General features: G+C 31.1%; 1 protein-coding gene across 5 annotated transcripts in view; it reads right to left on the bottom strand.

Moving 5' to 3' along the window:
• LOC122401814 (period circadian protein) overlaps window positions 1-12,037 on the bottom strand; it is a 63,483-nt gene extending 51,446 nt beyond the window's left edge. For all 5 annotated transcript variants that reach the window (XM_043404181.1, XM_043404182.1, XM_043404184.1 and 2 more), the window contains exon 1: window positions 11,611-12,037. In XM_043404181.1, coding sequence (XP_043260116.1) covers window positions 11,611-11,693 — 83 coding nt within the window. In that variant the 5' untranslated portion in view covers window positions 11,694-12,037. The remainder of the gene's footprint in view (window positions 1-11,610) is intronic.
• Window positions 12,038-12,126: the final 89 nt, after the last annotated feature.

The following is a 12,126-nucleotide window of genomic DNA, read 5'->3' as shown; positions in this document are numbered from 1 at the left end:
CGGTAAATATTCATAAATTCAATCCAACAAATTTTTTACAAGTTTTATTAGAAATTACACATGGGTCATTTTGACTGCTTTTTGATAGTTCTACTGTTAAAAAAAAAATGCAAAATAATATGCAATACTTGGAAATTGTAAAATTGTCATGGTCATAATAAAATACAACCACAGTTGTGATACGTAATATTGAAAAGCTTACGTTTAAAAAAAAATTTTTGACCAAAATAATATGCAATACTTCGAGATTGTAACATTATTGTTGTTATAATAAAATACAACCATAGTTATGATAATATTGGAAAGCTTGCATTTAAAAAAAAATACTTGACCAAAAAATATGCAATACTTCGAGATTGTAACATTATTGTTGTTACAATAAAATACAACCATAATTATGACAATATTGGAAAGGTTGCCTTAAAAAAAAAAATTCGACCAAAATAATATGCAATAGTCGGAAATTGTAAAATTGTCATGGTTATAATAAAATACAATCATAGTTATGATAATATTAGAAAGCTTGCGTTTAAAAAAAAGTATTTGACCAAAATAATGTATAATAAAGTAGATATAATAAAATGAAACCACAGTTGTGATAATATTGGAACCCTTATGTTTAAAAAAAAGCAATTTAATCAAAGAAATAGACATATAATACATGGAAATTCTAACACAATGTTGTAACTGCAATAAAATACAACTACAATAAAACCTACATTGTCTATATTCCCGTAAAAATAAACAATGAAAGAAAATAAATTAGTAAGAAATTTTAATCTGTATCTTGATCAACTGTCTTAAATTTTTAATCTAATAGTCTACTTTGCTACCTTCTTTTAATTTGTACATTTCTAGCCTCAAATATTGGAAAAATGTTAAGAAAGCTAAGAAGTTAACAAGTGTGTGGATAGGACGATTGAAAATGAAATGGATTATAATCGATTATCCGTGGTTTTAAAACCCTCGATTAGCACGGACGATAGAGGCTCTATTATATTGCAAAATTTGAAACAATTCAATAATTGCGATAACGAGGAGCGTGTAGATCACAAAAGAAAATGAACAAAAAATTACTCGTCTCATTGAACGACATAGCTATTTAATTGAACCCCTAATTACTTACAAAGAGGTATTATAAGTCTCTAAAACGACGATTTACAAAGGATATCAATTTATCATAATTTATTTCTACAATCTTCTTAGAATTTGTAGTAAATGTTTCGTAATGGATCTCAAATTATGCCAATACAATCCTCATCGTTAAGTCTCAACGTTTCAATGTTGTATGTCGACTACAGATTTTAATTACGTTTCAAATCAAATTCCAGAAGCAATAAGCTCGAATTAAGGTTTCCACTGTATATTCCAGAAATCCAGTCTCTTTATTTGACTTACCATTTGTTTACATTTATTGAAAATAATTGCTAATGGGAAACTGTAAATGAACAAAATGGTGTATCGTCAATTAATTGTTAAGCAAATTCTAATTACTACGAAATAAATATGTTTCATTTTCCAGAAGGATTTTCTATCGATCGAACATCGAGTTTGAAAAGACTCCCGGTTTAATCTTGTATAGAGAACGAGCCCCGTCGTGTTACGCAGTTAAAATGTGAGAAAGTAATAAAATACGTTCGCCAAACATGTGAGGCTATGTCTGGACTTTTTGTTCATCGCGTTTTAGTCTTTACCGAGCATTTGTACTGTACGCGATTTTGTTTGAAAAGCAACACGTGAGAATTCAGAATCTGCATGCCTATAATTATCAGCATGTGTCTTTTGTCCGAGTGAAATCCAGCCAGATCGCCCACGATGCCCGTTGTAATTACTGGAGAATCCTATTATCTATAGCACTCGGAATGTTAACGAAGCGTCCAGATCATCGAAATACGTCGTACACTTTGGATTCATCGAACGACAAATTTGAAACAAACTTTTCTCAAATTTCGTGTACAGAACGTATGAAAAGGAATTTTATTAAAAAATCCTTCGTTAGTTGTTAACACTCGCCCGGTAGAAATCGAGACCATTTGAGCCCATTTGACTTTTTTCAAAATTATAAAATATTCGAACAATTTCCTATGTATAATTACAAGTGTCTCTCCTATATATCCTGTTGTTAATTTAATTCCACTCTCACTCTTTTCATTTTATGTTAGTACGTATTTATATAGTACTCAAATTTAGTTTTAGATATAACTATAGTTTTTTTAATTAGATTTAACAACAGCTTACATTTGTGTTTGCACTAAAGACTTCTGCACAACAAATTCTGCATGATCAAATAGACATGCAACGAAGCCAAGTGTTATTGATGTGCTTCTGTGTTTAAGTATAATGATGCAGAGCTCCGTATGGGCACGTTGCATATGGATGCACGTTGCAAATAGGGAAACAGTTACATGTTTCAGAAACGTGCAGACATGTTATATCTGGGTTGGTGACGATGAAAATTGTATGCAGATATGCGACGAACGTCTGAAACAGATTTGTAATAATCGCATAATAAAGGAATCGAATAACGGCTGCGTATTGTTCAGAAACGGAGTAAGTATCGTCTAATTGCATTGTATTCCACAAATATGTATACTTCTTCTTCTTTTCAACCGTTATGTGCTACCACTGCAATTTTAAATCTCCTACTAGTTTCGTATCGTTTAAAGATACCTAAAAAAATGTATATTTTTTTAAAGATATTTATTAAAATTAATATATTTCTTTTCTAATAAAGATGACTTAACACTTTTTGTATTTTATCGTAAAGCGTATTGTATTTTATATAAAGAAAAATAAAAAATACAAAGTAAACTTAATTTCATTTATTTAAATATATTTAATTCATAATTAAAACAGTATTCAATTTTCTTTTTAATTTGTTGTTTATTCGTGAAGTGTTTCCCTCCTTAAATGTTATATATAAATGTACAATAACAACATTTGTCGAAAAATATAATAATGATTAAGTAAACGTTGACCCCTACCTCTCTAGAAATACAAATAATCGTTATTTAGTTCATTATAAGACAAGGGGTTCCTCTCGTCACGTTGTAAAATTATATATTCGGACACGTGTTGAGCGACATGTTACGATCGACCAAAACACGTGTACGAATATAATTTTACAACGTGACAAAAGGAAACCTTATCTTATAATGAACCAAATAACAGTCGTTGAATGTTACGTATCTGAAAATGGAGGCAATATTGATTTCATCTTACAATGTCCTCAGACATTTATTATTACTTTTATTAAAATTTATTATTATTATTATTATTAGAATTTACAAAATATGTTATTTTAAAGGATAGTTGAAAATTAGAAGTCTATAAACATTAAAAAAACTAATTTTAACACTATTTCTATCAAAGGTGTCAAGGGGCACCTTTTCAAATTTTAACTTGGAATTATATTCTAGCAATAAGTTTGATCAGATTTTCTCAAATGACTTTTTAACTTTTCCTGTAATGATTATTCATTTTTTTTAAACAATTATTTTCACAGTTATTTGTATCCAAATGCAAAGGTGTCGACAGACATGGTATTAAATAAAGTTACTCTGTATGATCTAATAAATACTCATCCAATAACACATTATCAGTGATGTCCAAAAGAGCAATAAATTAATTCAATCTATCTTTTGAAAATATAAACATTTAAATGGTTTCTTTATGGTTATTTTTTATGGGAAATAAAATTAGTAAAAAGTTAATAAGACAATCGGAAAATCATTTTCTCCAGCTGTATGCTCAACATTTTTGAAAAGACCCTATGCTGAACTATTTTTATTTTTAATTCACAATTAACTGTAAGCAACTATATTTTGAGATAACGTTGCAAACATTGTTAGGGATTCTTAACGAACCTTAACATCATTTTTGAGGATCAGAATTTAGAGACATTTCTTTGGCAAATTACGTTATGGTCGTTTAAAGAATCTCCAAACTCCACACGAGACTTGGAGTCCTTGGATCTCTTCCTCGTCTCAATAGCGATTAACGTACCGTAAACCCGTCTTGGGGAGCCTTGGACGACCTTCCCCTAATTGTTATTAAAAAGACAACGTTCTCTAACTTTATTAATAAATCATTGCCTTTACGAAACTAATATATCATTTGTTGTAAACCTCAATTTTAATCGCTTTAATTCAATGGCATGGTTACATGTCTTCAAGTGATTTCGAATCAACTAAAATTAAATAATTGAGATCTGGGTTAGGTTCAATGTCCCACGTGGTAGTTTATATATTCAACATACCAATACGAACACACGAATTATTAATTTATATTTTTATGGAATAAATTCAATTGACGTGTATATTTTCAGTTACTTATTTACGAAGCACATGAAAATGTATGTACCTATATTTTTTATTTGACATATTATACACCTCAACGTACATAAGTACATTAAGGCCAAATTTTGTTAAATGGTCGAAACGTGATTAGGTGGTTTTAAAATTAGGGTTGAGACTAATCCGAATTTTTTCCCCAAAGCGCTATATCTTTTTCTTTAAGTAAAAGTGTAATTGTGTAAATCTTATTTAACAACGCAAATTGTATTCTAAACTCAGACTTACGATCATGCACAAATTTATTTGTATTTAATTTTAGGATTATATTATATTTGTCTCTGAAACGTAGTATCGCGATAAGATTTAAGTCATTCTTTTTCCTTATTATTCCAGATCGTACGTACAGCCCCACTTGAGACGTATATTTTCCTAAAAAAAAAATTTTCGAAATTAAAAATTGCTCGATCGTGTCTAAGGGTGAAATCAGGAACTTTCGATAATGCGGTAACCGGCAATCTCGAACACGTCATGTATTCAGCCGACCTGTTTTCACTGAGTTTTGTAATCTGTTAGAGTATGGGTGTATTAAATGCGAACGTGGAAATGCAACCGGTATGCTTCGCTGAGAAACTAGTTAGCCTTAACCGCAGTGTCCGAGTTTCCATCTTTCTCGTTCGACGAGCTTTCCGTCTGCCTCTCACCTGACCATTACCATTAACAAAGCGTGTCAATGCCAAGCATCCTGTACTACTGTGTGCCAGAGGTTTGCTAGATATCCTAGCGCCTTGCAAAGTTTTTAGATCGCCTCACTTGTGACGCCCCTTTAGTCCAAATGTAACAAAAATTAAACTAATTTTCGAATGACGACTATTTTTAAGATATTAAATAAAACAGGATTGTCTGTAGATTCTCTGAATAGTTTGAGAAACTAAAACCAACATTTCTCTTCCTAGAATTTTCAAAATTTTAATTTACACCCCTCGTTTCTGTACAGTTACTTTGTCGAGTTATTTGGAGATTCAAATATTGCAAATAAAGAAATTTGTTCGGTCGTCGGAAAAGTTTTTAGATCGCCTCACTTACGACGTCCCTTTAGTCCAAATGTAACAAAAATTAAACTAATTTTCGAATGGCGACTATTTTTAAAATATTAAATAAAACAGGATCGTCTGTAGATTCCCTGAATAGCTTGAGAAACTAAATAAAACCAATATTTCTCTTCCTAGAATTTTCAAAATTTTAATTTACACCCCTCGTTTCTGTACTGTTACTTTGTCGAGTTATTTGGAGTTTCAAATATTGCAAAAAAAGAAATAAAGCAGAAATTTGTTCAGTCGTCGGAAAAGTTTTTAGATCGCCTGACTTGCGACGCCCCTTTAGTCCAAATGTAACAAAAATTAAACTGATTTTCGAATGGCGACTATTTTTAAGATATTAAATAAAACAGGATTGTCTGTAGATTCTCTGAATAGTTTGAGAAACTAAAATCAATGTTTCTCTTCCTAGAATTTTCAAAATTTTAATTTACACCCCTCGTTTCTGTACATTTACATAAAGGGATAATTTCATTCTAATTTGTACAATTTTGTTAGTTTTATACACCATCTCAGGATTCTCCTAATTCCTCCTAATGATTATTTACACGAAAATTAATTAAAATAGCTTCTTATAACTCCTTCCTTGAAAAGGATCACCTATAGTGACCAAAATGGCGGAATTATTACGTAGTCTCGGCAAAATTATTGCGACGACAAAGCAAATTTCTGCTTTATTTGGAACTCCAAATAACTCGACAAAGAAATAAAGCAGAAATTTGCTCGGTCGTCGGAACGATTTTACCGAGACTACGTAATAATTCCGCCATTTTGGTCGATATAGGTGATCCTCTTCCAAGGAAGGAGTTACAAGAAGCTGCTTGAATTACTTTCGAAGAATGAGGAGAATCTTGGGGTGGTGTATAAAACTATAAAAATTAGAATGAAACTGTCCCTTTATGCTACAAAATATTATTAGATAGAAACGTGCAGGACTCTAAAATACGCATGTCATAATCACGGATAAGAGAAACAATGGATGTCTTCTGCAGATGGTTGAAATATTGTAGATGTTCGCCTTTTTGTATCCAATCAGAAATATTATACTAATGGCTTACGTATCATATCTCCCATAATAATAATCCTGAAGAGAAAGAATTCAATTGTCCAGAATTCGAATTATTATCTGATATATTCCAGTTACGACACGCTAAATATTGTTCAAAAGGTATTTTCGAATATTAGAATGAAAATGCCTACATCAGCAGACTCCGAGTTCGATGCAAAGTGTTTTTTTTTGCTTCGTGAAGTTTTGATTTTTAATAAATAATAACGACATTAATATAGAAAAAATATACAAATACGATAACAAAAAAATTCAATCAGAAACCTTGTACTGGTATGCGAAATAATAAAATTCAAATTTGGATCAAACTAGACCCAAAGTCAAGAAACTCCAAATAACTTATTTATGCGATCTTCTTGAACTACGATCCACGAATGGGGATACTTTTTATTTAAAAAGATAGAGAAACGATATATATTCTTACGGTTGTTGAATTTTGATAATTAATGTATTAATAGTAAAAAATATTTAAGTCGTCTGTATGTTTTTATATGAAAAATTTACTTTTGCGCCCTTTTCGGATAAGTTTCTTTTGTTTCTAATAAAAACCACTTTTTTGTATGGAAGGTTGTTAAAAAGAAACCGTTCTCTATCGTGTATGAGAAACATTCGCGATAAGTTGAAGATGATTAAAAGTTTCTTAAACTAAACAGAGTATACGAGACTTTCTAAAACCTTTCGTCAGATTTTGGGTCACGATGAAAAGTCGCAAAACTTCTAACATACCGAAACGTCAGATTTTCTATCGTATAAAATGATTCACAATCCATCGCCACCGTATACGAATTTCATAAACGTTTAATTGAAAGTTGCCCAATTAATATGTAAAGACGTATCTTCTTTATTTATTCTCAGGCATATTATTATGAATTAAATAATCATTCTTTGGTATACACGGTGTTCAGCCACCCCTGGGAAAAATTTTAATGGGGGATTCTAGAGGCCAAAATAAGACGAAAATCAAGAATACCAATTTGTTGATGGAGGCTTCGTTAAAAAGTTATTAACGTTTAAAGTTCCACCCGTACAGAATTTTTTTCTCGAAAATGCGCAGAATTTCGGGAGTATGTCTATTGACCAAAAATGATTGTAATTGACCCCCGCATCCGAAAATAATTTTTCCAGAACGATTTGAAACTTTTTTTTCCGTCGAGAAATTTCACACATTCTCGAATTTTTTTCTAAAAAGTGGTAGGATTTCGGGGATATGTCTATTGACCAAAAATGATTGTAATTGACCCCCGCATCCGAAAATAATTTTTCCAGAACGTTTTGAAATTGTTTTTTTCCGTCGAGAAATTGCACACCTTCTCGAATTTTTTTCTCGAAAGTGGGTAGGAATTCGAGAGTATGACTAATGACCAAAAGTGATTGTAATTGACCCCCGCAACCGAAAATAATTTTTCGAGAACGATTTGAAATTTTTGAATGTAATTGTTAATAACATTTTAACGAAGCCTCCATCAACAAATTGGTATTCTTGATTTTCGTCTTATTTTGGCCTCTAGAATCCCCCATTAAAATTTTTCCCAGGGGTGGCCTAATACCCTGTATAAGAACAACTAAAATTCCAGACGTAAAAAGGACGATTCCAACATTTCATTCTCTATGATTTTTATAGAATTTTTTGTGAACATGTCTTATTACCAAAGCAGACCAAATCTCTAGTGAAAATAATTAAATTTAATTTGTAGTCGCGAAAAGTATGAGAATTTGGTCGAAACGTTGATTAGTTGTTTTTATGAATCAAAGAATATTTATGTTTAATTCGTGCTGCTCAATTAACTTCGAACGTCCATTTGTAATGGATGTTAACACTTTGACGGCCGCTGTCACGTATACGTGATTTTGCGAACTAGCAGATGTTGGCCACTGTCACGTGTTCGTGATCTACTGTATCAGTCACCATTTCATCATACATTCAACTTATTACGTTTGTTGAGGGTACATTTATAATTCCTTATAATAATATTTCTAGCATCTTCGTGTATCTCACTTTGGTCTACGATATCAGTGGTGACGGACAACGGTCTTCGCGTGATACGTGCGGCCATTAAAGTGTTAAGTAGAAAAGGGGTTACAACGAGAAATACATATATGCAAATGTTCCAAGTTGTTACAAAAATAAAACAGAAGTTAAAATTGGAATCGATCGATTGAAAACCAAGGCAAACTGCATCTCGAGATCGCGAGAAAGATCATGTACCGCAAGGTCTACCCGTCATTTGTCTCATACGTTATCAAAAATAGCACCATAATTAGCATTCGCGATATACTTCTCAGCTCCACCTATTGTGCAAAAGCAATCAGTGTGCGTGATCTAAGGTAAACGCTCATTAAACGTTCGCATTCCACGTAATTGGATAAGAACAAATTAATGAAGCATTTAAATAGAATGTTATACGGTCATCTTAACAATTTGGTTTGTTATTTCATACAAGATATTCTCGTTTCGCTGCTTATCCTTATATTTAGTAATAATGGAATATTCCAAAAATATTTTCACGTAAGATTTGAAATATTTTATCAAATATTTCTCAGATGTTATTACAAATATATATTAACATCACATGTAAATATATTACAATATCACGCAATATGCTGAAACACTACAAAAACGTTGCAGGAAAATTTTCAACGTATTTGAAAAATATGCACATTTTTATTATTTTTAAATGCACGTAATTATGTCTTGGCCACTTTCTATAAAAAGAACTTATGTTATGACATTAACAATGTATTTTTATGTAATGGAATATTATGTACATTATAATATTACTCTTAATATAATTCATATTTGAATTACGTATGCGTGTTTTAAATTATAGAAAACACTGTATACTGGTATAATGGTTATTATTATGTGTATACGTTATTAATATATATTGCAACACCATAGTTGCAATATTGCTAGAATGTTTTCAAACTATTCTCAACCAGAAGAAAAACAAATATATTATTTAGTGAAATAAATAACTGCGTCCTAGTATTTTACTTTTATTTTTATTGTCAATAGTAAAAATATCAAGAAAAACACTGAAGACTGAAAAGCTGTTTGGAATAGCTGAAATTTTCTGTATATTCTAATTAATATTGTGTTATACTTATTATATGTTTCTGTTGAAAATGATAAAAGAGCAACCTATATTGAATTTTTCTTTTTCAGTAAGACACTTGAATGCAAAGTAATAAAGATCTTTTAATAATATTCGATACAAAAAATTAATTAATTCATTATTAAATAGTATTACATAAATAAAAAATTGTTGAGTAATGGTACATTTTCCTGAACAGTATGACTTGCACTCTCCTTGTTAATTATGCTTTCACAGAGAACGTATAAAAAGTTCAAATTACGAAACACAAACCTATGCAAAATAAAATAAAAACATTTTTAAATATTGCATGAATTTTATTTGATCTTTTATCATTTGCAACTGTTGTAAAAATTCCTTAACAAACTTTTACAAAATTCTTTTCCTAAATTTCCAATCAAGGGAGTACATTCTACTGCAAAACAAATATTTTTAAGTCTTTCTAATCATTTTTAAAAAATTAAATTAAAAAATTTCAAAGCATTCTGAAAAAATTATTTTTGATTGTGGGGCTTAATTACAATCATATTTGGTGAATACACATATCCCTGAAATCCTACCCAATTTCGAGAAAAAAATTCGAGTAGGTGCTGAAATTTTTCGGCGAAAAAAAATTTTTCAAATCGTTCTAAAAAAATTATTTTCGGCTGCAGGGATCGATTGCAATCATTTTTGGTCATTACATATACACCTGTAATCCTACGCATTTTCAAGAAAAAAATTCCTTACCGAAAATCTAATGTGAGGCAAGAAATGCTTCCCTGAAATTTCATGCGAATCTTTAAAATGTGATAACTCCCGAACGGATTGGGGGATTTTAATGTTTAAAAATGCAAACAACTCGTGTTTCGGTGTAGACTATGTAGAAATTGTAAGAAATTCCGACAAGTTGTTCCTTAACACCAAAAAATGAGAAAAACTCCCAAAAAAAGGGTCAATTTTCAAACAGCCATAACTCCAATAATAGTGAACATATTTCAATGAAACATTTTTCTGAAGTAGTGCTCATGGGCACCTACAAAAAAGTATTAGACAACTTTTCTGTAGGGCGTCAAATAAAATTACAAAAAATCAAAAACGAATTTTTAAGATAAATCGACCACAGGGGTAGGTGCCTAAATTTTTCGACGAAAAAAAAATTCAAATCGTTCTAAAAAAATTATTTTCCGTTGCAGGGGTCAATTACAATAATTTTTGGTGAATAGACATATACCCGAAATCCTACGCACTTTCGAGAAAAAAATTCGAGAAAGTGTGAAATTTTTCGACAAAAGTAAAAACTTTCAAATCGTTCTAAAAAAATTCTTGTCAGTTGCAGGGGTCAATTACAATCATTTTTGGTGAATAAACATACCCCCGAAATCCTGCGCATTTTTTAGAAAAAAATTCAGAACTTTAAACGTTAATACTTTTTTAACAAAGCCTCCATCAACAAATTGGTATTCTTAATTTTCGTCTTATTTTGGCCTCTAGAATCTCCCATTAAAATTTTTCCCAGGAATTAATAATTGACTATTTTATACGTTCTAGAAAATAGAAAAATGTTATGTTTTCAGCCGTTCTACACATTTTAAACGAAAAATGAAAAGAAATTTTCAGTTAGAATAAAAAGTTTCGCTATAGCAGGTGGCGTTTCAAACTTGCAACGTATCTTCAAACCCCCTAACAATAAATGAGCTTTGATACTTGCAAATCTGTGAATAATATCATTGACATTGAGAATACCATAAAATAACAAGTACTCCATTGAATTGTTGAATATTTGTTATAATTTGAAAAAATATTGAGAATATCCCTAAAGAGGGGAAAATAATGTGACGTGGTGACGCGCACAACCTGTGGATCATATTGACGAAATGTATAGTGTAACGCGAATCTATCGATCAGAATCAATGTTGAAAAAAATTTGTAATTCGAAATCGAAGGCGGTAGTTTCAAACTATTTATAAATTAAATTAAATAAATTTTTTTTTTTTATCATTTAGTAATTTTTTTGTTAGTATGACAGAAAAACTAGTTCGACGTTCAAACACAACAAACGAAATAAATTCGACACGTACCTCCGTTGCGACTGACAATTGCTGCAGGTATTAGAATATCCGGAATCTGACACCTTAGCATTTTCAGTGGATACCTCTTCCATTGTTTTCTTTCCGGGGTAGCGTTCCTTTGGGGCGATATCCGTTTGGTCACAAGCACTTACTGCTAAATTAAACGAACTCGCTGTTCTCGCGACATGTTTACAGTTCTTAGTAATAAAGTGGTTAAAACCGGTTAGAAAAATCGCGGCGGCAAAATGACCGCAATATCGTAAAAAAGGGACTAAAGTTTTAAATATATCGTGTACCACCGTCAACAATTTATAATTTAAAATGACGTGCCGTCCGATTAATTATAATAGAACAATACGGTTAGATTAGCGAAGAAACAGGTGCTGTTACTAAGTTAGCCGTTGGTTCATAGTAAATATAAACACTCTATGCTACGTTCCAGTCGCCGATATCTATGAAGACTGAAACCGCACCGAACATCACATATCTTTCGCGTGTAGCGGCTGTTCCGCATTACACAGCACG

This window comes from Colletes gigas, unplaced genomic scaffold, assembly GCF_013123115.1.
Source record: "Colletes gigas isolate AHSC1104 unplaced genomic scaffold, ASM1312311v1 Colletes_gigas_Sc00028, whole genome shotgun sequence".
Classification (NCBI taxonomy): domain Eukaryota; kingdom Metazoa; phylum Arthropoda; class Insecta; order Hymenoptera; family Colletidae; genus Colletes; species Colletes gigas.
Note: the sequence above shows the minus strand (reverse complement) of the source record. Positions and strands in the feature narration are given on the sequence as shown.